At 50.9% G+C, this 25249-nt stretch overlaps 12 protein-coding genes across 12 annotated transcripts; 4 read left to right on the forward strand and 8 right to left on the reverse strand.

Annotated features, from left to right (window-relative positions):
* Positions 1–411: 411 nt before the first annotated feature.
* On the forward strand, positions 412–2265 carry APUU_40509S (Zn(II)2Cys6 transcription factor; the record flags this gene model as incomplete). The annotated part of the gene is made up of 4 exons (XM_041703588.1): positions 412–599; positions 649–927; positions 980–1644; positions 1688–2265. 4 exons carry the CDS (start codon positions 412–414, stop codon positions 2263–2265), a joined length of 1710 nt encoding a protein of 569 aa, XP_041556259.1.
* Positions 2266–2378: 113 nt separating this feature from the next.
* APUU_40510A (purine-cytosine permease family protein) lies at positions 2379–4013 on the reverse strand (the record flags this gene model as incomplete). Its single annotated transcript, XM_041703589.1, has 4 exons — positions 2379–2864; positions 2912–3551; positions 3608–3781; positions 3829–4013. The coding sequence occupies 4 exons, from the start codon at positions 4011–4013 to the stop codon at positions 2379–2381; spliced, it is 1485 nt and encodes a 494-aa protein (XP_041556260.1).
* Positions 4014–4336: 323 nt separating this feature from the next.
* On the forward strand, positions 4337–5557 carry APUU_40511S (uncharacterized protein; the record flags this gene model as incomplete). Its single annotated transcript, XM_041703590.1, has 1 exon — positions 4337–5557. The coding sequence occupies one exon, from the start codon at positions 4337–4339 to the stop codon at positions 5555–5557; it is 1221 nt and encodes a 406-aa protein (XP_041556261.1).
* A 156-nt stretch (positions 5558–5713) lies between these two features.
* APUU_40512A (uncharacterized protein) lies at positions 5714–7416 on the reverse strand (the record flags this gene model as incomplete). The annotated part of the gene is made up of 2 exons (XM_041703591.1): positions 5714–6887; positions 6941–7416. The coding sequence occupies 2 exons, from the start codon at positions 7414–7416 to the stop codon at positions 5714–5716; spliced, it is 1650 nt and encodes a 549-aa protein (XP_041556262.1).
* A 1033-nt stretch (positions 7417–8449) lies between these two features.
* APUU_40513S (uncharacterized protein) lies at positions 8450–9838 on the forward strand (the record flags this gene model as incomplete). The annotated part of the gene is made up of 3 exons (XM_041703592.1): positions 8450–8881; positions 8949–9158; positions 9227–9838. 3 exons carry the CDS (start codon positions 8450–8452, stop codon positions 9836–9838), a joined length of 1254 nt encoding a protein of 417 aa, XP_041556263.1.
* A 60-nt stretch (positions 9839–9898) lies between these two features.
* On the reverse strand, positions 9899–12535 carry APUU_40514A (putative raffinose synthase protein Sip1; the record flags this gene model as incomplete). The annotated part of the gene is made up of 2 exons (XM_041703593.1): positions 9899–12421; positions 12473–12535. 2 exons carry the CDS (start codon positions 12533–12535, stop codon positions 9899–9901), a joined length of 2586 nt encoding a protein of 861 aa, XP_041556264.1.
* A 665-nt stretch (positions 12536–13200) lies between these two features.
* On the reverse strand, positions 13201–14410 carry APUU_40515A (zinc-dependent alcohol dehydrogenase family protein; the record flags this gene model as incomplete). Its single annotated transcript, XM_041703594.1, has 4 exons — positions 13201–13245; positions 13302–13748; positions 13803–14191; positions 14248–14410. The coding sequence occupies 4 exons, from the start codon at positions 14408–14410 to the stop codon at positions 13201–13203; spliced, it is 1044 nt and encodes a 347-aa protein (XP_041556265.1).
* Positions 14411–14848: 438 nt separating this feature from the next.
* APUU_40516S (seipin co-factor family protein) lies at positions 14849–15553 on the forward strand (the record flags this gene model as incomplete). Its single annotated transcript, XM_041703597.1, has 1 exon — positions 14849–15553. One exon carries the CDS (start codon positions 14849–14851, stop codon positions 15551–15553), a length of 705 nt encoding a protein of 234 aa, XP_041556266.1.
* A 1380-nt stretch (positions 15554–16933) lies between these two features.
* APUU_40517A (uncharacterized protein) lies at positions 16934–18760 on the reverse strand (the record flags this gene model as incomplete). The annotated part of the gene is made up of 2 exons (XM_041703598.1): positions 16934–17905; positions 17969–18760. The coding sequence occupies 2 exons, from the start codon at positions 18758–18760 to the stop codon at positions 16934–16936; spliced, it is 1764 nt and encodes a 587-aa protein (XP_041556267.1).
* Positions 18761–19113: 353 nt separating this feature from the next.
* On the reverse strand, positions 19114–20689 carry APUU_40518A (uncharacterized protein; the record flags this gene model as incomplete). Its single annotated transcript, XM_041703599.1, has 6 exons — positions 19114–19335; positions 19392–19493; positions 19541–19633; positions 19689–20009; positions 20078–20385; positions 20446–20689. The coding sequence occupies 6 exons, from the start codon at positions 20687–20689 to the stop codon at positions 19114–19116; spliced, it is 1290 nt and encodes a 429-aa protein (XP_041556268.1).
* Positions 20690–22174: 1485 nt separating this feature from the next.
* APUU_40519A (uncharacterized protein) lies at positions 22175–22882 on the reverse strand (the record flags this gene model as incomplete). Its single annotated transcript, XM_041703600.1, has 3 exons — positions 22175–22201; positions 22332–22379; positions 22610–22882. 3 exons carry the CDS (start codon positions 22880–22882, stop codon positions 22175–22177), a joined length of 348 nt encoding a protein of 115 aa, XP_041556269.1.
* A 1381-nt stretch (positions 22883–24263) lies between these two features.
* Positions 24264–25126, reverse strand: APUU_40520A (lytic polysaccharide monooxygenase auxiliary activity family 9 protein; the record flags this gene model as incomplete). The annotated part of the gene is made up of 3 exons (XM_041703601.1): positions 24264–24683; positions 24743–24971; positions 25026–25126. The coding sequence occupies 3 exons, from the start codon at positions 25124–25126 to the stop codon at positions 24264–24266; spliced, it is 750 nt and encodes a 249-aa protein (XP_041556270.1).
* Positions 25127–25249: the final 123 nt, after the last annotated feature.

Below are 25249 nucleotides of genomic sequence, written 5' to 3' on the forward strand. Positions count from 1 at the left end.
GCTCAAAATGTCACAAAGGGCGAAAGAAAGCTCCTAGTTACTAGTAGGCCAGAGCTTATACGGTGGACGAATTGGCTGCTAACTGACACCACGTTAGATTCCTATAACCCCGGCGATAGTGGAAAGGTTTATGGGAGGTAGGCGACATCCTCCAAACCCAACCCATCAAGTATATGAAGCTTTGAGTCGATTGCTCATGGATGTCCCACGTTGTATTCGGTAGCTGTGTGAGAACTATCCTAATCGGGCTAGTGTTCATCACGTATATCCGAGCCAGAGCTCGTCATCTCTTATCTCCCCCATCTCCTCCATCCATCGACAACATCCGTGGATTGAGCTGTTCTGTCAATTGCGGTTATGGGATGATCTGTAACGTGCTTTCCCCACCATAAAGTCCTTTTTTGCACGGAAATGCCTCCCGATAGAGGCCGTGCCTCTAAAGCCTGCACTTCCTGCCGGAAACAAAAGACCAGATGCTATGAATCGGGCATTTCGGGGGCACCTTGTCTCCGATGTGAGCGACTGGACCAGAGATGCTCCTTTGTAAAGGATGTCATCAGCGAAGAGCCTATACCCTCGGGGTCGAGTACTGATGTTCGGTACGTTCAACCCGCTTCCCTATTTGATGCGAAGCTCATGGCATTCTAGCCTAGAGCGCCTTGAAAAGACAGTCTCTCACCTTCTGAATCGGCTGGGAGAAGATTCATCACAGCTTGCCCACGATACTCCCGTGGAAGTCAATCCAGCCCAGGCAATAACCCCGGATTCTGGAAACCCAATACCGAAGGGCAATGACTCCGCCGCCGCACCGGTCATGGTCATTCGCGATTTAGCGGCTGATACCGGTATCGAGCTGGCTAACACAACACAAACTGTATCAATAGACAGGCTCGTTTCAGCAGATCTTGCTCTCGAGCTGATATCCATGTCTGCATTGCTCCAACCCCCAGATAACTGAATAGTCGTTAATCAACCCTAGATTCTCAGAGCATTATGGACGATGGGTCCTGTTTGACCCAGACGACGATGCTCATTCCTTGCTCAGTCGAGTCAGAAAATCGCCCCTTCTTTTCTGTGCATGTTGCCTGATCGCTGTGCGTCATACTTCGCAAGACATCGCCGCCAGCCTCGCTCCAAAGCTTTACGAAAACGCACGTTCTCTAATTCAGAGTGCGCTTTTGATATCACCACAGCCAATTGAATTCTTCCAAGCTGTTATTATTCTCTGTATGTGGTCTACTACAGTCGGACAGGTGCCCCTCAGCATCGACAGCTGGCTGCTGAGTGGATTTGCTCTGCAGCATTGTCAGTCTAGCTCGCTGTTCTCTGTTGTCACCAATCCGTCATCAGCTGCATCTGAAATTGATAAGTCTGCGCTTAACATCTGGTTCTTGTGGAACCATATCTGTTTGGTCCATCTTCATTATTGCGTCGGTACCAGCCGGAGGTCAATGCTACAAGATTGGCATATTGCACGGTGCCGTGCCATTGTTGGTTCGGACCGGGCAACAAACTATGAGTTGCGGATGGTGGCAGAAATTCACCTTTACCGTACCGTTTATGACCTCTTAGCGAGCCCGATAGACATTTCCCAGTCGCTATCGGGCCTTCAGACTTGGAAGAAAGAGTGGCAGTTTGTTTTGGGTAAGAGTTCGACCTCTTTTTGTTTCCCGGCTAATTGGAACAGAACAACCAAGGGCACAATTCCTGATGATGGGGTTCCATTTCTCGCATCTACTCCTGTACGACCAGTGTCTGAAGTCAAAGTCAGCCCGATCTCAGGAACAGATCGCATCCGAAATGATCTCACACGCTACAGTGATTATTAGGCTAGCTATTGATACCATGGACGAGCGAACACGACATCTGAGCGACCACATCTACCACATGATTACGTTCGCAGCAATCATCATATGCCGCATTATCGGAGCCCCCGAACACCATCCTGAAATGATCCATGATGTTAAGGAGTTAGACAGTTTGACATCAAGTCTGGTGCAATGGCTTCAATCAATCGGCCTTCCCTGTCATGCAGCGCATACGTTTGGGACCATTATTTCCCAGCTCCAACACAAGGCGCGGCCTCGGGTGGATGCGACCACTTCGAGTCCCGTGCAGATGGGTGATATGTTACCTGATGAGTTCACCCGGTATTACTTCCCAGAGTTTCTCGCTGTTGGAACAACGCCTAACGGAAGTTGGGACTTGGCTCCAAATTTCTCCTTCTTCCCCCAGGATTACCCCCTTCCGGATGGGATGAATTGATATGCAGGGCAGCTTATCGAACTGAACAAAGAATTATAATTGCTATCAAAATTTCAAAAACCTAGCAGTATTCTCAAACTATCAAAAAGTGCCAAATTCGCCAATGGTCAGTTTCAGCGGCCGGTATAGCGCTTCTCCAGCCAACGAAAAACCGGGAAGGTGATGCCAGAAAATGCAAAAGTCAACTCGTGGCCGATATTTGCTCCAGAGTCACCAATCAACGAAGCGATTGGTCCGACGTACCACGCAACCTTCATGCCTAGAGCGGCTCCCAAGAAGCCAAAGGCAAATGCCGCTATGGCAGCCCAGCCGAACGGCAAGTAGAGTGGATCATTCCAAGCGTCGAGATTATATCCCTTCCACCCACCTCGGAACATGAAATGCTCTTGGACAACCAGGGTGATATGAATAACCGTCCAATATCCAATGACACTCAACAGAGTCTGCAATGTGTCGTCGAAATACTCCGCCGCGCAGCACCCGATGACAACTGCTGCGACGAAGCCAAATGTTACGAGCACTATTCGAGGGATGCGGAGTGCCCATGGTCCGAAGTTCTGTGCGTGGAGAGCGAAGGAATAGTTATTGGGAATGTTGTTCTGGCAACTGTTAGCATATGCAACAATGTCAGATCTCTGGTTCTTACTGGCACTGCGCTTAACGCTGCAAGAGCCATGAGAAATTTCCCAAAACCCCCTGCTGGTTCCAGCGCCATTTTAAGCAAGCCTCCCACACCAGACTCTCCATAAGCTTGCTTCCAGTCGGGGTTATTGATTGTCCCAGTATATAGCGCGGCCCCTAGTGTTTGCACTAAGACAGTGGGCACGAAAATACCAACGTACGTGGCACTGAATATCTTCCAGCGCGGGGTGTTTACCGGCATTCGCACGTTGAAATCGGCCGAGCAGTTTATCCAAGAAACCGCAAACGAGAATATACTTGCCATAAAGGTGAGCACAGGAGCTGCCCTGTTCGGACCAGTAGTTGGGTTATTGTCGACTCCTGTTAGGTGGGAAGCGCCAGTACCGGCGGCTACACACCAAACAATCAATGGCGGAATCCAAGCAAACACATCAAGGCGATGAATCCAGCTTATGCCGAGTGTGCATACTACCCAGACAATGGTGCAAATAATTATTACTCCTGCCCAGGTTGGACATCTCCCATCTGATAGGGCATTGAGGACAACAGCGCCGGATATCGAATTGATAGCATTCCAGCCGGTTGTCGCTACCATGGAGAAGACGACGACTAAAAGGTTTCCCCAATAACCGAACGAGTAGCGACTGTACTTGTTAGCAACCCTTTAAATGCAGAGAGTTAGAGACAAATAGAGACGTACGAGAAAGTCGTCATACGTAAACCTGTCAGCCCAAATGCAGCTGTCCACGCAGGCAGCAGGTTGCTGACAACATTAATCGCCAATATAACAGCGAAGCTGTCCCAGAATGGAAGGCCAAGGGCACCGCCTAACGAGCCGATATTAAGAGTGGCGACTGCCATGTTTGCGCTCAACCTGATCTATATTAGCAACTTGTTTATGGCCCATGTCAAGGAACCTACCAAAATGTGCAGGCATTCCAGAATTTCGTGGTATTATGCAAGCGCTCCTCATCGGTCACCCGCTCAATTCCTTTCAATTCGACTTTGAGCTTTGATTGAATCCAGGAAGATGGTTCCTCTGGCTCGAATGCGGAGACCCCATCAGGGGAACGGTCCTTATCAACAGAACTTCTTTCGTCAGCCATGTTCAGGTCCAGGTTTTTGAGAGATGAGTTCTCTGATGCTTCGGGGGACCATGATATATCTAGGAGCTCCTATTTCATATATTTGCTTCTTTATCACCGCGGTATCCCGATATTGCCATCAATGTCGTTTCTTGAGATAACGATTGCGTGCTTATCTTCCCGCCGGCATGCCGCGGCATGCCGGTCCTAGGGCAAAATCCCATATAACTCCTCCAAGCCCGCCCAGGATCTCTAGCAAGATAAATTGCTTGAAATCCTGCACTAGCTACGTCAACTACTGGCTTCCCAATCTCATTGATCAATTATAACATTGCGCGATAACGATGGAGCAGCACACCTTCCGCCGCCGTGGCCTCGGGCTGCGTGGAGTCGACGAGGACCGCGTCTCCCCAGGCTACGTCCTCTATGCACCTCTCACCTCGCGCACCGCACACTTGATCTCAACAACAGGAGAAGAAGTCCACAAATGGACCCTCCCACAGCGTGCCGGTCGCCACGCCCGGATCCTCCCTAATGGCAACCTCGCCTACAACGCGGTCCACCCAGACTCCCCCAACCTCTTCCCCATGTGGAAGAAGTACTGCGGCGGAGTCATGCTGGAGGTTAACCCCAAGGGCGAGGTCATCCGCAAATACACCGATCCTCACGCCCACCACGACCAGAACCATCTCGACGACGGAACACTGTTATACACCACCCTCGAACCGCTCACTGCCGACGAAGCAGCTCGCGTCCGCGGCGGCATCCCAGGCAGCGAAGCACCCAATGGAACCATGTACGCCGACTGCATCAAGCTAGTCAACCCGTGGTCCGTAACCAACGACTCCTCCTCGTCCGACTTCAACACAGCAGGCACGGGGACAGACAAAACAACCGGCGGCGCAAAACTCCTCTGGTCCTGGCGCGCAATCGACCACCTCGATCTCTCCAAATTCGCGCAGCACCCAGACTATCCACGCGAGCACTGGCCGCTCATCAACAGCGTCTCGCTCGACGCCAACGGCGACATTATCGCGTCGTCCCGAAACACCTCCTCCGTGTTCGTGATCAGCCGCGCCACAGGGGACGTGATCTGGCATCTCACCGCTCCAATTGTGAACCAGCAACACTGCGCGCACGAGATTAGCGCTGAGACAGGGGATTTGCTTATCCTAGACAACGGGGTCTTTAGACCTGGCCTTGCGGTTCCATTCTCGAGAGCGATTATTGTCTCTAGAAAGACGAAGCAGATAATTTGGGAGTATAAAGACCGTACCACAGGCGGTCTCGGCTTCTTCACGCCGTTCATGGGGTCTGCGCAGAAATTGGCTGGTGGGAATGTCCTTGTTGCTGAGGCTGCGACGGGGAGGATCTTTGAAGTTAGTGCGGATGGGAAGGACGTGGTGTGGGAGTTTGTGGTGCCGGAGGTGAATGACTATAAGGGCGTCATGGGGGAGGAGGATCTGAAGGAGATGGAGAAGATTGGCTTTTCGTATCAGAGCAATGCGGTCTTTCGGGCGTATAAATATGCGCCCGAGGAGGTGGGATGGTTAACTTCGACTTGATGTAGGGTACATTTACGAGTTCAATAAAAAGCTAGGATGGTGGGATAGATGTAGTAATATTCATCGCTGTTGGTATAATAGTTCATAAGTAGGCGCCGAGACAAATCTATATAGCCGCTTCTAGGGGCTCTAAGATAAGCTAGGAGGAGAGAGAATTTACTTTCTCCAAAAAAACAACCACCCGAACATCTCCTCCCAAAAGCCCGTTGGGGGCTCGATGAGACTTAATTCCTCCTCATAAGCCGTAATCTCCGGCGCTTCCCATATTAAGTCCGCCTCATGAGGCTTAACGAACTTGGTCCTCTTGATCAATTTCCAGCCTGTGAATAGGATGGGGGCGAGCAGGACCATGGTGTAATTTGTGAAAAATGTCTCAATTGACCAAGGCGTGAAAGACTCGTAGCCGTAGGTGCAGACAACTGTGAACATCCACGCGAAGCCAATGTATCCGGAGTAGGGCTGGAACCAACCAGTGTAGGGAAGAGTCGAGCGGTCGAAGTTTTGTGCGACCGTGGCGCGGTAGAAGCAGATGTACGTTACAGTGATAATGACATAGTTGATGATGCCCGCCGCGGTAACAAGGTTGGTCATCCAAGTCAGCACGGTGCTTGAGGAGTTAGATACCTGCAAGAAAGAGAGGAATGGAAAGGCCATGACAATAAGAAAGCAGTAGATGGGCACGCCATTTTTCGTGCACGTGCGGAGGATTCTTGGTGCACGGCCTTCCAGGGCGAGGGAGTGCAGAATACGAGTCGCGGTATACGTGTAAGTGTTTCCCGCACTGAAGATAGAAGTAATGAGGAGAGCGTTGACAACATGAGGAAGACCCTCGATGCCCATGTTGGTCATTGCAATAACGTATGGAGAGGCGGCCGCACTTCCTGAACCTCCGCCATTGTTGAGGTGAATGTCCTGCAGAACGGGATCGTCGTAGGCGACGACAATTCCGGTGCAGAGGGCAGAGCCGATAAAGAAAAACCCAAATCGCCAATATACAGTCTTGAAGGCAGTCTTAATGTAGCGGCGAGGGTGTTTAGCCTCGGCGGCGACCATCGAGATGTACTCGGGACCGACACATGCGAAACCAGCTGACCAGACACAGGCAAGGAAGCCTTCAAAGCGGCCCATTGCCCCTACCGATAGGCTTGTGTATTCCGCGAACGCCCCGGGATTGTTCCAGTAGCGAAACCCGTAGGCATCGTGGGCAGGATTTCCACCGACCATTGTGATAAAGGTAAAGGTGAAGAGGATCAGAATCAGGAAGATTTTACCGCCGGAGAGCCAGAATTCGGCTTCACCGTAGGCCCTGACGGCGAGGATGTTCAGAGCCCTAACTAGGTCAGCAAGGCCAAACTATAGCCGACAAAGGGAGCAAAAACATACCCGTAGAGAAAAACACAAGCACCGCAGACAGCCGCGGCGGGAATATCGTCCCTCCAATAGGACATGACCAGCGAGATCGCAGTAATTTCAAATGGAATGAGGATCGCCTCGTAGAGGAAGAAATTCCAGCCAGCTGTAAACCCCCAGGCATCGTCGACCCACTTCCCCGCGAGACGGATGAACCCACCACTGACAGGCATGTAGACAGACATTTCCGTGAGACAATTGGTTACCATGGCCAGGAAGCAACAGTAAATAGTGTATGCGATGAAGAGTGATCCAGGGCCGCCCTTGGCCACGGCGGCGCCGATAGAGACGAAGACGGCGGTACCAATTGAACCTCCGATGGCGATTAACTGAATCTGACGATTTGCCAGACGGCGATGCAACCCGGACGCAGTGCTGCTGATGGGCTCAGCGCGAATGTCAGCGCCATCATCGGGGATGTTTTTCTCATAGTCTGCTTTGGCGCTCATCTTGACGATACAGCGAAAGACAAAGCAAGGAGAGAAGAAAAGAAGAAGAAAAAAAAGGAAGCAGTACGGAAACGCGAGGGAATGGGCACTTTAAAGGAAGACGTCCATAGGTTACATCTCGCCCATAAAATTTTATCCCGCACTGAATCTCTGGGCTGGGATAGGACAGCAAGAGGCTTGACCAGAGAATCTGGCATCCTAGTCCGGCCTGCCTCGTTAATATCGGTGTTATAGGTCCGGTCAGCACGCGATGGGCCTTGGACTTGCCGCATGGGGCGTTAGTACGGGGTTGGCAGGGAACGGCGCCGTTTGGCGACTGGGGCGTTGGCTGTGAAGCAAATCACAGGCGATGGCAGGCGTTGAATCCGTGGTTGTGGCTTAGATTGCCTCTGCAGGTGTACTAGCGTCCTCTGCGGGTGCAGTGAATTAAGTTGGAATGTGGACTGACTGACACGCGGAAGTGGAACGTCAATTTGCCCCTTGCAAGTTGCAGCGAGATTCGAGAATCGAGATAGCAACGTGGGAGACCAAAGAGGAAGAGATTTCCAGGAGTGCAGCTTCCTATCTCGAGCAGCAGTCGGGCTTATCAGGAACGAACCAGAACCAGGCTGTCACTGGCCAGTTATCCCAACCGTATGCGGTATTGAAAACCGGTATCTCTTGCGTACCGCTATCAGCTGTCTCCGTACCAATACCGAGTACCTAATACGACTTTTCTTATCGTGCAACTCGTTGCTTTTTCTGTCCTGCCTGAGGCCGCGAGTCCTCCCTCGGGTTTGCCCGACACCATCGCTGATGTTTGCCACTCCTTTCTCCCCTGAAATACGAGAAAGTCCACGCATTGATCCCGTCCCAACAACGCCTCGCATCCATGGCATGCACTCGCCATCCCGTCGCGTCTGTTGCACCGACTTAGGGCTCCCAAGCGGGCGGTGAGCCGAGCGATGACGTCGGTGGCTCTGCGCCCAGCTTGGCCATCACGAGGTTCTCTCGCACTCCTCATTCAATTACTCGATCCAAACAGGTCAGGACAATGAGCAATGAGGATGTGAACCGCCGCCTCTCGTCTCTCCACAGACCCGTCTCACCTCCCCCAGTGCGCCCCGCATCCGGCTCGCTGGCCGCCTTGGAAGCGGGGAAAGAAAGCGTGAAAGATCCCCTGCAAACTGTCTCCGCACGTCTCCGCAAATTCACTCGCAACACCACGCGTGACTGTACGAGTCTCTTGGAGTTACTCCAAATCGACGACTGGAAAGCTCTCTACACCCGCAATTCTCATAACTCGGGCCGTCATTTCGTCATCCACCAGCATGATCACCCGGTTGCTGGCCCACACTATGATCTCCGGCTGCAGTTCTCAGAATCCAGTTCCCTTAGTTGGAGTGTTATGTACGGGCTCCCGGGGCACGCGAATAGCAGGCGGCTGAATCGCAATGCGACAGAAACAAGAGTCCATTCACTATGGGTGAGTTCTTTCACTCCTTTCCAGATGGTTCAATTGCGAAGAGCCAAGCTGATCAGTGTATGAATAGAACCACCTCATCGAAACCGCCAGCCCAAAAACAGGCAGCATGGTCATCTGGGACACCGGCGAGTACGAAGTCCTCCCAGAAAAGCCGAAACGCAACGGCCGATTAGATACGGGACTCGAAACAGAAACAGAGGAAAGTGAATCCGAGCCTGCTGCAGAGCGAGACAGTCTCGAGTCAGAGAGTGAGAAACTGCGGAAGGCGTTCCAAAATGTATCACCCTCCTCCCCTAGTTAGTAGCAGAAAATAGACGATAGGACTAATAGTTTCGCTGCGGACAGCACAAAATCCGTCTCCGCCTCCACGGAACCCGCCTTCCCAGAAATTATACCATCTTCCTCCGACGCGACAAAACCGATTTACGATCCGCCCCAACACCAAATTCCCTCGCGCGCATGCCAATAAAGCGGAAGCGGAGACGAGTCGCCGCAAAGGCCCAGCCAAGCAGCACCTCGAATTCCGAATCAGATACAGGAATCGCAGACTCATCCTCAGGACAGATTTCAGGATCAGGGAAACGACGCAAAGAGAGCAACAACACAGAGCACTCCGACGCAGAGGGCGACAGCGCGACCGACTACCAAATCCGGCTTAACAACGCGTATCCCGGTGCGGTGAATGACATCGGCTCCATACACCAGAGACGGTGGTTTATCGTGCTAGATCGTGCCGGGAGCGGGTTTATTTCTGAGAAAGATTCCACGGGCAAAAGACGTTGGGTACGTGGGGCTGATAAACGGACCGGCGCGACAACCGGGTTCGACCCATTTTACGTGCGTGGGCCCGAAGTGGAGAGGAGCATTGTCACTGGGCGACTTGGAGGCGATGTACTCAACGACGAAGGCGTAGAGGGATTTGTGCCTAGACGAGGCTGGAATCCCGTTCTCAACTGATGATAGAATTATATTGCATCTGTATATATCTACTTCCAATTCTGTATAACGAGCAATATATTACAACAACACCGAAACGTTCACCTCATTACTCCACCCAGCCTGCAATCCCATCTCCCTCCACGCCTCCTCGACATCAATCGCCAGAATTCTTCCATTCTCCCTCCAAACAGTCTTCCGAGGAACCGCCTTCCCTGAAATCAGAACCATAAAATGCTCATCAATATCCCACCCCTGCAGCTGCGAAAAGTATACCCCTAGCACTCCAAGCGCCTTGATCGAAACATCCACCCGCAACCGCCCGTTACTCTCAAGGAATACATCCGAGTTCACCAATGCCGCGACACCCGTCATCTTACCCAGTAAGCCTAGAACAGCGACTTCCGTTTCCACATTATCTTTCTCTCCCAATGTAAACGCCCGCGTCGGATAAGCCGTGAGAATCTCCCACCCCCTCTCTTCCAACTTCACCGAAACGGTCGACGCCGAATTCAGTCCGTTCGTAATCCTCCCGCTCCTGTGGGAGCGCACAATATATTTGCTGTCGGTATCTGCCGCATAAATCCCAGGAAAATCAGACATAACGAACAGTGCCGATTTCGGGGTCGCGGCGACATTGAACAAGCCGATTATCCCGCTCCCTGTCCGCGCGCGGCCGTGGTATGTCCCTATCCGCAGGACATGACCTTCTTTGATGTCGTGGTACATATCGAGGGTGCGGCCAACGATCCCGGGGCGGAGGGTTATGGAGTCACTCTGGGTCGTGGGGGCTGTCATTTGCTTTATGAGGGGGGCGTCGTGTTGGCCTGGCGTGTCTGTGATGTAGATTGGTCCGCCGGAGATGCAGCGCGCGGCGGCGTGGAAGGAGGCGTACGGGTTGCTTGTGCTAGTCTGGAACATGTCCCAGTCTGGGAGGATGTTCAAGTACCTGGTTAGGAGAGCATTGTGGGCGTTGCAGAAGACGTGCCACGGGTGCGAGTCTTCGATGTCTGGGAAAAAATCGTCGGAGTTGCGGACGACGATGGTTAGTTTGTTGGTGGGTAGTTGGGAGTGGAAAATTGTTTGTGGGAATTGGGACATGCAGGAGATGACTTTGGGTCCGAAATGGCGGAGGGACGAGATCGTCCAAGCGTCTTGATATGAGGTTGTAAATTCTGCCCGGTCTGTGGGGTTGCTGAGAAGGTCGAGGAAGGATTGGGCATCTGCTTTGACACCAGTAATTCCGGCAGAGGAGAGAAAGGAGTAGAAGTCGTTGTAGAAGCGTTGGATGTCGCAGGGGTCGATGGCGAGCATTGAGCTTCTAATTGGGCTGTTGAGCTGGACTTCTCTGGTTTTGTATGTAGATGCTAGTTCCCCGTCTGGGGAGATGCCACCCCAGTATCCCAGGAGTGCATGCCAGACGGCAATATACTCGATATTCGGGTGGAGTTCTCTGATTGTAGACACTGTTTTTGCAAGTCCGTGCGGGAATGCCTTTGGACTCGCCTCGAATTGGTTCCAGCCACGATACCAGGAGTCGCCTCCTTCGTTGTCCAGCGACTGCCAATTGTCATCAATAATGAGTCCCTTGATATTGATACCCTGACGCTTTAACTCATCAAGGGCAGGGATGAGCTTCTCTTCGCTGAGGTCTTGCCCTATTCCATTCCAAGTGCAGTATGTTAGGCCATCGTACCAGCTCGACAGCCATTGTGCGTTTTGGTCATCATTGGCGTTAGCGTCATATGGCCTGACCAGCTTCCTCGCCTCATATACCAAAGCACTCATGGCAATCTCAAACTCATCAGCCGCGGAAACCAAGACTTGAAAACGAGACGGCGAAGGATTATCATTCTGCGCTTTCACAACCACAGCACCGTCTGATCCAGAGCCCAGGACTGTAAGAACATCGTGTACCGAAACTCCCAAAAGCACAACATGGACCCCATCCTTCCGCAAAAATGAGCAGAGAATGGCATCCTCTGACAGGTCAAGCTTGTCCTTACCCTGCCTCGGGCCCAACCAAGACACCGACAGGCGAACAAGAGCAAAGAATCTGGATACGTAAGACGGCACACCGAGTGGTAAACGCGCAACGCCTGGGTGCCCATCTGCGGCTGGTTCCACCGGCCCCGATAAACTCCACAGTGCGGCACCAGGCGCCTCACTTTTACGAACTTCAACTTCGATATCCGGAGATAGGTTATCAAAATATCGTCCAAGGCCCGCAAAAGACAGTTTTTTGAGCTCCTGCTGCTCTAACCCGAGCTCGTTCGAGGTGAAGATCAGTTCGCCGTCGCCGACCTGTTGCTTCTGGTTCGCCCATTGCCATTCTGAATCTGCATCCCCATCCTGATGTTCACGATACCGGATAGTAAAATTTCCAATCCCTGGCTGTGGATGGGTTATTTCACCCTCGAAGACGTGCCGGGTGTTTGAGCCTTGACCTTGACCGCTGCTTAAGAGCGGAACAGCTGTTGACGGGCATTTCTGGACGGGAAGTGCTAACCACTCGGTACCCCCAATATCATGCCAAATCTGAACTTCCCATTCCTTCTGGTTGTCAGAGTCAGAGTCGGGCTCCAGTTGGACTGTGAATTTGATCTTCTCCAGTTTAGCGACGGACCCGTCTGGTAGAGCGGCTGGACAACGTACCTTTTCGTGTTTGAGACAGGTTACCTTGCCTAGAGGGGGGTAGGATGTGATCTGTATTGACATATCGCCAACTGTCTATGTCTAAAACGCTCTCGAAACTATGTTTATGGTGAAGTAAAGTAAAGTAGCCGGAGGAGCTAGAGAGGAGCAGCGGTCGGCATCGCAAGAGCTCCGATAAGAATGGAGGCCGATGAGGAATGCGGGGGTGATCCTCAGATCCTCAGCGGGGTGCTCTTCTACACCAACTAGTTGATTCAAGGTCAGCCGATGGTTTATCCTTAATATGGACAAGCCTTATACTATACCATGGAAATTTGAAGAAATTCAGAATGGAACTCTGATGAATGCCTCGCGTGGGCTAAATCCAAAGCTCCAAGCTTTTGAGCCACGTGTATGGCAATAACGTCATACCACCACAAGGTACTCGTACGAGAGCTTGATAATCTCGACAATTTATACGGCCATTATCGACATTATATAGGAAAAATTGCATGCAGGACTTAATATGTCGCTCATCATCTCATATGGCCCAAAAGCGGTCACAGGATGGGGTCACATTATGCAGGTGCTGGGATTAGGGACTAGGATTAATACCCCGACACTGCAAGCCTCAACGTTCAGCAAACTAACATCACAGCAATACAATTTGATCATATTTAATTGCTTTTAAAATGATTAAGACATAATTCCTAGTCGCATATATCCCTCGTTATGTTCATATCAAGCGATTAATCGATCTGGATGGTCAGCTTTCCGAAGTGCTTCTGCGCCCACTATTCACCAATCGATTAGCATATACCCAAAAGCTTTGTCAATAAAAGGGACTCACCATGTGCTCGTAAGCCTCGCGTGCCTTCTCAAGGGTGAACACAGACACATCCACAACAGGGTGGATATTGTTCGCCTCGATGGCGCTGACCATGTCATTCATAAGCGCCTTGCTGCCAACATACACACCACGCACAGTGCAGATGTTGCTCAAAGTCTGCAAGACGTTGGGGATAGTGCTGGGGTTCATTCCGCCCAGGAATCCAATAATGCTAATGACACCCTCGAACCTGATGCACTTGAAGCTCTGCTCCAAGGTGCCGGAGCCTCCAACCTCAATGATGTGGTCAACACCGATGTTGTCGCGGGTCAAACCACGCGCGATCTCGCCCCAGTTGGTCTGGGTCTTGTAGTTAATGATGTGGTCGGCACCGAGATCCTTGAGGCGCTTGCCCTTCTCTTCGGAGGAGGTCGTCGCGATCACAGTTGCGCCCGCTGCTTTTGCGAACTATAAGCTGTCAATATTTGCCCTTTTGATTTTGGAAGTATTGTGAGAACATACCTGCAAAGCAAAGAGACTCACACCGCCAGTACCCTGTACCAGGACGGTCTGGCCGGGCAGAAGCGGCTTCAGTCCATACAGAGCATTCCAGCTTGTCAGTCCCGCACAGGTGAGGGTGCTCGATTCAAGGAAGTTCAGGTTGGTCGGGGCTCTGACGACGCCGTTCTCATTAAAAACACCATACTGGCGCAGAGTTCCGTCGACCGCACCACCAAGACCCGAAGATGCTGCAGCGGCATCAACGGGACCGTACTGGTGGAGCTGGTTGAAAAGGGTAACAACCTTGTCGCCCTTCTTGAATTGCTTGACCTTTGATCCGACCTCGACGACTTCACCGGCACCGTCGGAACCGGGGACAACAGGGAACGAGACCGGGAAGGGGTACTTTCCTGTTTGTCGCGAACTAATTAGCACATTTCTTAGACGAATAACAAAGCAGACGAACCCTTAGGGATAATAAGATCACGGTAGTTGAGCGAGGCAGCGTGAAGCTTGACAATGACTTCAGAGTCCCCCGCAGTCGGAACCGGCGCGTCGCCGTAAACGAGGCCGTCAAAGTCCTGCTCCTTGTTCTTGACGGTCCATTGCTTCTGAGTAGAGGGTGCCATTGTGATGCTTGAGTTCAATTGCGAGTTGTAAGTTTAAAAACTGCACAGAAAACAGTACTCGGACGAGCGGCAGGGCATTGAGGGGCAGTCGCTTTTATACGTAAGAGTTACAGCTCCCAATTTGACGTAACTCCATCGTCATTTCCCCACTTGTACTCACAACCATTATTCAGCGGCCCGACAATTCTCGAGGACAACCGTTGAAGATCGGAGACTTTTGTCCCGTGTGGATCGAGTGTAGTCGGGCTGGTCTGGCCGGTTTCTTCCCTGCATAATAATCTATAGCACCAGGTGTTATGCGCCGCACGACGTCTTTATGCGTCCATCGACGTCATTCCAGCCACTCCATCTATATATCTTGGAAGCCTTCAATACCGTCTCGCACCGACTTTCCTTGCTCCTCCTTCAACTTTCCTTTCCTTAATTTTACTATTCAAAATGTCTCTCAACAGCGTAACATCAGGCCTCGGCGCCCCCGTCTCACAGGCCACAGGCAATGTTCAAAATACCGTCTCGGAGACCACAAAGCCCGTTACAAACACCGTCTCAGACACAACCTCCGACCTCCCAGGGACATTCCCCAAAGATGAAGCTCCCACCAACCGACAAAACAACGTGACCATCCCCTCCGCGTCGGAACTCTGGACCTCCATCATCGCTTGGGTAAAGGGTCTTATCCCGCGAGGCGTCGATATCTTCGAGGCCGCCGTACGCCGCTTCATCCAATGGCTTATCCCACAGGAGCGACAGGCGGCCATGTACAAGGCAGCCATGGAGCATCCGATCGCGGCGACGTTCGTTACGTGCCAGCTGATATGTGTGGGCATTCCGCTGATACTGTTTGTTGCCGGGACGTTGCTATTTGCGGCGGTGGCGATGTTGGTTTGGGTTGTGCTTTCGATCTTGATACTGGGTCCGATTGTGCTGATTGCAAGTCTGATGGGTGTGTCGCTTTGGGGATGGGGGTGGTTTTTGTTTGGGCTTGTGAGGTGGCTGGATAGGTTGGTGCTTGGGGGGATGATGGAGAGGCTTTGGAAGGCACAGCTTCAGCAGCAGAGGGAGGAGATGGAGGAGGAGAATTCTGAAAAGGAGAAGCAGGAGGGGGTGCAGAAGGAGACGGATGAAGAGAAGAGAGATGATTAGGGGATACTGGGTAGGTGGTGCTGTGGTATCAATGTATATTACTTTATTACTTTGTGGTTCTTGTACAGTCTACCATTCAACCTTAAAAGTGCAATTATAACATTTTAATGTACAATCAAGATTATGCAACTGTATTTTTGGTATATTTCAAATTGTGATTTATCGTAAACCCCAGTCTCCAGTCATGTTGTGCACTCATGGAGGCGAATCGATAGACGAAAGGAGTCATTGACCCTTTTTGTAAACGACCTACAATCCTCGCAGATTTCGGCCTTGGATGCGCTTATAAATACAGATGCCTGGTTCAGCGTCTCATTTGGGGCAATTTCCCACAAGCGATTCAGGCGTTCATGGACCCTCTTCTGGTGTTTGTATTTTCTTATCTGAGATTCCATGTCCCGTATTTCCATGACTGTAGAGCACTTCCGAAGTGACGCACACTGTTCATCTATGTTCTTGACCCGCATGTTGAGTTCTTGGACCAATTGCTCGTCATATGCCTCCCCGAGCGAGATATTATCTTTGTTGCAAAGTTCAAATTCCACCTCTTGCCTTTCTTCCTGAAGTCGACCCAGTTGAGCAATTGCGAAGGTCTTCTCTTTATTCCGGGCCTTTAGTTTCTCAATTTCTGCGTCGAAGCTCGGGTCCTGCCTTTTATCATCTGACATGAACACATGCCGGTCCACAAAGTAGGCAATTGGCTGCTTTTCAGCGTGCGATGCATAATACTATCCTCGAGCCCCTCCATCGAACCTATGGCTTTGCAATTTATAGCCGACGACACGAGCCAGTCTGAGGACCTTTTCTGTCCAGTCGTGACCGCTGACTCTTGTTGAAGAACATTCCGCATGGCTCCATCCGCTCATGGATGGGATGATAGGGAAATGGGGGCCTCGTTGTAGGATGGCCACTGTTTTATTGTGCTTAGGTATGGGGTGCTCTTGAACTGGTCCGAAGTATGAGATTGACTGATCATCAGCGGATCTCATAAAAGAGTGGCGAGCCGGGTCAAGTACCTGCTGAGAGCGTTCTACTCAAAAAAGGCCTTTATATAATACGCTGTGATAGAGCACAAGCACTGGTGTTGAATGAATAATCAAAAAAGCGGAATCATTATAAGGAATGAAGGAGATCGTGTATCCTATGGCTCAATAATATTACAAAAGATAAGTACAAACTATAAACGTGGTATATTTCCGAAATTATAATCACCTTTTTCACAATGGTGAACGATCGTTAGTGCATATAGTCAAAAATGTCGTCATAAAGAGATATCCTACAGGAACCCTACTCGTTACAGTGGGTGCTATATTGTTAGCTAGATGTGAACAGTGATTGGAAACCTCGGCTGGGTAAGTACCTCGCGTCTAGGATGATAGATCATAGGTTCCAAGTATGACTCCTCGGGGCTGCGCTTAGAGGCTGGGGTTGTAGGAGAGATTCAAACATGCGAGGGAGCCTTCTCGAGTGACCGAGAGCCAAGGGCTTAGGTTTGATCAGATACTTCTTTTCTTCCTCGACGCGTTTGATTAGCTTCTCCATTTTCTTGTATATTTGCCGTGAGCTGCTTCGGGCATCAGGATCGACCACAAGCATCTCATCCATAACGAGGTCCAAGAGGTCGTGCATTGCTCTCGAGCACCGTTGGCTGTGTCTTAAATGGGCAACCCAGACAATAACACCCGGATTCACCTCCTGAGCGTCTTCCGAGTAAAAGACATCAGAGGTCAATTCACGGATTTCGGTGGGCCCTTTTCTCTGGCTGGAAAACTCGACAATGGCATCGTTTCCGAGAATAAGGTATGTTACGAACTCCAAATATAAACATCCAAGGCTCCAGATATCCCATCTGCGAGAGACTGGGTGTCCTCGCTGATGTTCCGGGGGGGAATATGTAGGGGAGGCAACAACTGTGCTTGGGGGCACGTTGGACCTAGAGTGTCTGCCATGAACTCTGGCTAACCCCAAATCCGCTATTTTCAGAATATTTGCGTGGCGAAACCAGAGTATGTTTTGGGCCTTGATATCACCGTGGCGTCCAAATCGGGTCTGTCCATGCTCTGGGTTTGTAAACTCATGAAAGTAGGCCAATCCACTGACAATGCCTTTCATCTGCTCCACGGACCACAGAAGAGTTTGATGAGTAAATACCGGCTCCGGGTATTTCTCCCAGTAGTCCTTCAGACTTCCATCAGCCCACGGGAATACCAGGTGATAACGATTCTTTATCTTATAAGTAAACAGCAGGTCAATCAGATGGTCATGGCTTAAATGGCCCAGGGCCCGGTAGACATTTCGTTCAGGCTCGAAGTCGTCATTATGGAACAAAAGCTTGACGGCTACAAAAAGGCCCTGGAGTATAACGCATAAAGTTAATCACCGTTCCAACAAAAGAAGCATTGATACTGGACTCACCCGACGCGGACGAACGGAGGAATCTTCGAACTCATGGTTGTCTGGATGAATGCAAGCTCGGAACACCTGCCCATAACCCCCCTCTGCATGTGCCTTGCCCTCATGGTCTGCCTCGTGGTCGAGGAACGGTAGTATATGTAAGTCGTCAAGCTTGTAATGCTCGCCCCGTCGAAATATAGGACTCAAGAAGCGATACTGTTTCTTGTCCAAAATATTGATAGCTTCGTTGTCCCAGCCCCTCAGTGCATGTACATTTGTACCCTGTCGAGTGACAAGGGCCATTGTATGTTGAGTAGGTGTTTGGACCCTCTGAAATGGAAGATTATCATCATGTATTCCCTCCCTAAGGAGTGGTATGATGCATTCCTCTCGCTTCAGCTCCACAAATATTGCGAAGAGTCTTGTCGCATGCTTAGAGATTAGCTGGCAATGTGAAGAAATGTGTTCAACGTCTCCGAGAGATCTCTCTTCGAGGATGGCTTCGATGTTGTCTTCAACCAACCGTTGCACGATAGGTCCCGCGACAAATTCCAAGTGCCGATCGACGCAGGACTCCAGGCGGTACTTTTTGAGACCCTGTTGAAGATTTTGCAGCGCGGTGCCCGAGCTGGAATCAAAGTCTGGCGTCAAAATAAGGGACGATTTTTCTCGAAGTAGCGGGGGGCTGGTAGAAGATGGGGAAGACGGAGGGTCTGGCTGGGGAACATTCTCAGAGTGCGGTGCTCTGAAAAGCCCGAATGACCATCGGATGAGTCGCACTAGACAAGCAAGGAGATCAAGCAGGAAGTTCATGACGTTAGCGAAGGTATGCTGGCTGGTCGGATCTCCCAGAGATAGCAGCGGCTGCACATAATGTGCAGAGCGAGCGGCAGTACAGGGTATAAAGCGGCGAGGTCCAGAGGCAGAGGCAGTGCAGTTTTGAGAGAGAAAGAAAGAACTATTTGGACCAAGAGCCACTACAGCAGGCGCCGGGCAAACAGGTCACGCAGGATGGTTCGTACTTCTGTAAGGCCCAGCGTGGGGGCTCCATGTGACGAAATGCAAGAAAGAGAGACGATCAAGATCACTAACACACGCCCGTCGCTAAGCCCGATCACCCCTAGCGGAGTTCACCCAGACACCCAACCAACAACCACTGTCGGCTGTCAAACCGCATCCTCCTCCTTCGCTCGCCTGCGTCTGAACATGCTCCGCAAGGCTCCCCCGATGGCTGTCGGTTGAAGCTGCAGTTCGTATCGCAGCCAGAGTTGCCAAAATGCAAACACAAAGAGTGTCAACGGCACAGCCACCGCCGCGATGCTCCAGGCGTTCTTCGACACTTGCATTCTCCCTCCGTCATCCTTGACAAACTCCGTCGAAAAGAAATTCTAGGTTCTGGTTAGCCTGGGGCGTAACGCAGATGCAGAGCGCCAACAATCCCTACCTCCACCAGTGTTATGGGAATGAATACTAGCCCGATGATGGCCATCTGTTCCATCGCCCTGGCACCCCGGTTGTTGCTGGTCTGTTTAGTCGAGTTGAACATCTTTAGTGTACGAGCAGTACGTGTAAGTGGCGAGCGGGGGCTCATACCATAAGATCTTTGATGGTAGTGCTTTCTTGATTTGATGCTGCTCCTAGCTCTTTCAAGGTGCGCAGCTCCTCGTACTCAACGAGGTCGGACAGCTGGACAAGCGTTAGCAATGAGCTCGGCAGCAAAGAGTAGTTGCTAACATCTTACTAGGCTCAGGATCGACTGTACACGGGTCTGCAGCACCTTCGCTCGCTTTTGGTAATTCAGGGCCTCCGCGGAGTATTCTTCAAATCCTTGGATTCCCTTGCGACAAGCACAAGCACCTGGCGGGACGCAGAATCTCGAGCAGAGTTCTTGATATCTCTTCGCCAAACAACGCATAGTCTGCAATTTGGTAGGCAGAATCACAAGCAGATCCATGATGCTATCCTCGAGTTGTTTCAGTTCATACATGTCGTTCTCCAGGTGGGTTGCTATAGGCCTGGTTCCGGATCCATCGAGTATTTGTCCCGGCATTATACGAGCCGACTATAGCACAGTGAATACCAGGTTAGTGCAACATTCTACAGTCCTGATCAGGGTTCCAAGATTCAAACCATTATCTTCAGCTGATCTTCCAGCCAGCACATGTAATCCATCCACCCTGCCATGCTTTCGGCCACAAACCATCTATGGACTGAGAAGGCAGCATCTAGACTAGTTAGAGCCCTTCCGTGCAAGCTCTGGACTGTCTGGCTCTCAGCTGTGGGAGATGGCGCTATCAGCAGAAAAACAGAACCGGTATCTTGACACCTCTCTTGCTTCTGTATCAGTTTCTGATATACGCCCGTTTGACGAATAGACCAGGGAAAGTGCGGCGAGCACCTCCCGTTCGGCTCGACCCGTCGAAGAACATAGGCCAACTCTAGTGCATTCTGTCAGCATAGGGTCCAATGTCTACCTTGAATGACGATGCAATCCTAACCTAGGTCTCTCACTTGCGGTATTGGAAATCCGTACTCGTTCTCACGCTCCTTCAGTCCAAATGTTAGAAGAACCCTCCATAGCTCAGTGAAGACCTGGTGGCTGGCTATTAGGTGATCGAGGAGCTCGCGGGATATGTCCAGCGTTGACCACGACCGAGCGTGTCGAACGGTGTATACCCGCATACACTCGTTTGTTTTCCGCTGCAGCGCTCCGTTTAGCTCTCCCAGTTGGTTTATTTGCATCTGCTCTTGAAAGATGAGTCTCCCACATCCGTCGCCTTCATCAGCTCTGTCAATTACTCGCAGCTGGAGCTGTGGCACGTTTGGATTTGCTTTGAACAGTTGTACCGAGCGAGAATTCGCTCGCTGGAGTATATATCGATCCATTACACAGTGAATAGGTTAAAGGTTTGACCGTTTGTATATTTCAAACCTAGATTGGTTCTGCTGGGTATCCATAAGAGGAATGTTTCGTCTACTTATACTCTATGACTGTCAAGGCTGGAATAGCTGCTGTCAGCCTAGGGCTTTTTTCCCTTGAAGGCTCGTATGAAAAAAGAGTGGGTTGGAGAGCCTCTTTAGCCAGCTACTGGTGCCAGCACATAGGCATCAAGCATGCGGGGCAGCTAATAATGGTAAATACTTGTGCTTTGGTTTGGTCTGACGCAAGTCTTTCATGCCCCTCCACGACCACAAAATGTGGACACTGGATGCTGGTGGCCGGTCAAAACACTACCACCGCTAGATATCGCGGCGCATTGGGGTCGAAGGAGTATATCCCACGATAAACCGTGCTGCTCGAGATGGGGCCACTCTACGGTAGGACATGACGCAAGACGGTCGTGAAAGCTTTTGAGGCCTGAAATAAGCCAATAAGGCCCAACAAAAAACACGGCAGCGTGAAGAAATCATAACCTGATAGTACTATGTACTAAATGAAAGATGCGATATATATGAGTAACCCGAAATTCCCTATGATGGTCGTTTTTCCCAGCTAGTCCCACCACATTCCAACTCCAGCCGTCCTGGCTAGGTTTTGTGTCATAACATATTATAAACTACCGGCGACATTTGTCGATTTGCTCCTGCATCAACGTTAGACAAAAAAGTGTTTTGGTGGAAGATTTCGAACACGGACTTCGGTCAGACGAGGGCCTCCAGGGGATTTTCCTTCATGGATGCGTATTATATACTGATCGCGCTGCAACTATTGCAACAAATTGAGAATCGTCGGCACAATAATTAAGAAACGGACGTGGGCTCTTACATCAACGCTGAAATTCGAAGGTCCATACTGACTGCGAAGCAAAGACACCAACTGCCTCGGGTCCATATACTTGCCCTTTGAGCGATGGGGAATAGGGTTGGAAGGGGAACGGCTTGCAAATGTCATCAAGGAGTCTGTGCGAAGAAACGACTGTGGGTACGTATATGATAAAGTTCTTGATGGTATATGAATCGAGTGGATTCCAGCTGTAACAAGATAAATACAAGAATCTCCAAAGCAAGAAAAGCCCGGGCAAACGGGCGGCCCTGGCACCCTTTATTTAAATAACGCGCCTCGTGCACACGAGGCGCACCGAGCTGGAAGTGTCGGGTGGCTCTGCACCATCCCACTTGAGCGCACTCCCTGTAAGCCTGGACCGGGTCATTGGCCGAGGAGGAAGATCCCTCCAGCCTTTTCAAGGTGATGGGCGATGGGCGGCAGCCTGAGTTTAATCCAGTTTACTATGGGCGGCAAGCGTTGATTTCCTCCTGGAGTGTCGATTAGAAAAGAGCGAAATTTGGGCATACTGGGAAAACTGCGCCCGTCGCAGGGCGAGCTGGGCTCGAAAAATAAGATGGAACAAAGGTTCGTAATCTGACAGCAACAAGGCAGACTCACCGGAGTCAGAAGCGATGGCAACTTCAGGTAGTACTCCCCCCGCTTGGTCTGGTCAAGTATTGCATTAGCACGGAGCTATTTCACTAGTGGGCGTCGAAGGAGGGTGTAAAGGAGAAAGGAACTGCAAGGAAAGAACCGCAGCCTTGCAGCTCGTGTCCAATCACTTTTCGGTGTGACACAGCCTCGGGCAACGAGGTGATCCTGGCGCCTTCTCAAGCCTCACCGGCAGCCGTCGACCCTGGGGGGGAATCGAGTTGCGCAAGGCTTGCTGGACTCACAGTGATTTGAAACTGATCTGGCTCTGGGAACCGCCCCTTCAGAAACGCAACGAGCTTCCGTTCATTGATATAACGAAAGGCAATAACTTGCTCCTTCATGTCGACGCGGATCTTCAGAGTATAGAAAAACAAAAATGAGGCAGTGAGTTCAAAGACAAAGTCCGCGCGATGAGGCGTATATAGGTTGTTGATACCTGTGTGTCCGATTTTCATGGCAACCACCTCCACGTCTACACGCTTCATATAGACACTGGCAGCACGATTGAGCCTCATTCCAGTCTGGAGGTCCTGTACCCTCGTTGATGCCCAAACAATCTATGAACTGTGTTTTCGTGCATGGATCGCGACATCCCGGAGAGTGATGGAAGTCATGATTGGAGAATAGGTGTGAGCTGCTGCACAGCAATTCTCTAGACGCCAGCAATGACTCTATGGCAACAAATAACGAACGATTCCCGGCGCAGATGGACGGTTAATCGGCTCTGGCCCTGGTCATAGTTGGGTTCATTGTTACTCTCTGTCACCCTCGCGCAACGTGGAGAATCTGAATGGATTGTCGTGTACAACACTTTCTGGCATTAGATCATTTGATTCCAAAGTCTGGAAGAGAGTAACAGGGTGTGCCATAGTTGCGAACTACATGGTGGAGCCCGAACGCCTCCACTAGGTTATTCCCACGATACCCAATCCACCGGGTAGGTCGCCGTCCATCGATACATCGGAACTGGTCGGGCCTTAGTATGACGACCATGAATCGCAGGGGGAAAGAGTGATCGATGCCGTCTCGCTGTCGGCCGCACTTTCCTGAGGATAGCTATACCTTGAATGCTAGGCTGTTAGGAAGCAGCGACTTGCCTGGCAAAATAGGAAGGAGCGACCAGCGTCCAACTCATCTCCTTCGCACCTTCCTTCTTATACATGTAGGATCGATGTGGCCACACTACTAAGGCAGGCACGGCTGTCTCTATAGGCAGGAAGGAGCGACCAACATTGGAATAAACTATCTACCTTATGGATTGCTTAGATCTGCCTTGGGACATCACTACCATGGGCGAAACCGCTAAAGGGCTCTATGTGTTTTATGATTCTTTCTACACTCTCCAGATACATTGTAAAAACTGACATTGACAATTCCGGTGAAGGGATAGTTCTTTATCTCTCATATCAATGTGGAAGTGGCAAGGTCGACATTCACCATTTGTACAATAAACGAAGACTTCACTACATGGTCACACAGAAAAACCTCGTTTGTTCCTAGCGTGAGAATAGATGGGTATAATTAGGCCTTCCATAGCTGTGTTTAATGAGAATCTATGCACTCTTTTCATATTGATTCTGTAGAGAGTTTTCCACAAGACCGATGTTTCGCAAGAAAATAATAAGAGCGGTGGCGTTTTATATACATCTACACCTACGCGCCACACAGTTGACACTAGGCCCGAGAGACCATTTTACCAGCAACAGAGCACCACATGGTAGATGCGAATTGTTTACAATCAATATATACAGTGAATTAAATAGACGAATGTTGATAATCGACAACTGCGTTGAATTGATACAGACTTCGTACAACTCGCTTAACTTCCATCGACAGGAAATACAACAAAGCATCTCAATTACCAACCCCAAATTACAACTGCCGGGCCATCTCCCTCTACGAGCTTCCGCTGTAAAGCTCAGGACCAGGGAAGGGGTAAGAGGTAGGGTTTGAGTAGACGTCGAAGACAATACCCTCATCACTAGCCGTGTAAAGGCTGGTACCAGCGGTACCAGAGGGGCTGTCAGAGCCGTCACCACTGATGACAAGGTTGAGACACTGGGGGTAGCTCTGGGCGCCGTTCTCCTGGGTAGCAGAGTGGAGGGCGATGATCTCGTGGCGGAGAACGTAGTTGCCGGGGGCAATGGAGGCGGGGATGTTGACGGTCGCCGTGAAGGCGTTCTCGATGAGCTCGTCCGTGGTCCAGGTGTTGGTAGAGGCATCGACGATCGCGTCTTGTTGGATCTTGACCCATTCGAGGGAGGTCTTGTCGGCGGCGGAGCAGTCACCGGCGCACTTAGCGAGGTAGTTGATGATCTATGGAACGGCGTTAGTCTTGGAGGTCTTCCAGGTATCCTTGGAGAAGGGAAACTTACGGGACCCTTGTGACTCTCGGGCCAGGTGTTCCAGGTAACGTCGATGCTGCCACCGGCTGTTACGGGGGCAGAAAGGGCACCGGGCGTAGCGCCCTTGTGGCAGATGACGTCGTCAGTGCCGAAGGCGCTGGGTTCGACAAAGCCGTTGTCGGTGACGGTGGTCGACCAGCCGTAGTTGTCTGGTGGGCTGTCCTCGTAGTAGTAGCTATCGGCGAGCCATCCACCGTATCTGGAACAACGTTAGTAAACGGCATATTGGTTGAGATTAGGGGAGGAAACGTACTCCTCTCCATCAATGGTCATCCCAGTGACATAGCCGTGACCAGCAACGAGGCTAGCAGAGGCGAGAAGCCCAGCAATAGTGGCGATCTTTGACATGGCCATGGTTGATGTGCAAGGATATCAAATCCGAAGTTGAGACAAAACCTGCCAGAGGCTTAGAGAATGAGATATAGAAGAGGAAGCTGGATGCCGACAACAAGTGAGACAATAACCGGGTTGTCTCTC

The sequence above is a fragment of the Aspergillus puulaauensis genome, chromosome 4 (genome assembly GCF_016861865.1).
Source record: "Aspergillus puulaauensis MK2 DNA, chromosome 4, nearly complete sequence".
In the NCBI taxonomy this organism is placed as follows: domain Eukaryota; kingdom Fungi; phylum Ascomycota; class Eurotiomycetes; order Eurotiales; family Aspergillaceae; genus Aspergillus; species Aspergillus puulaauensis.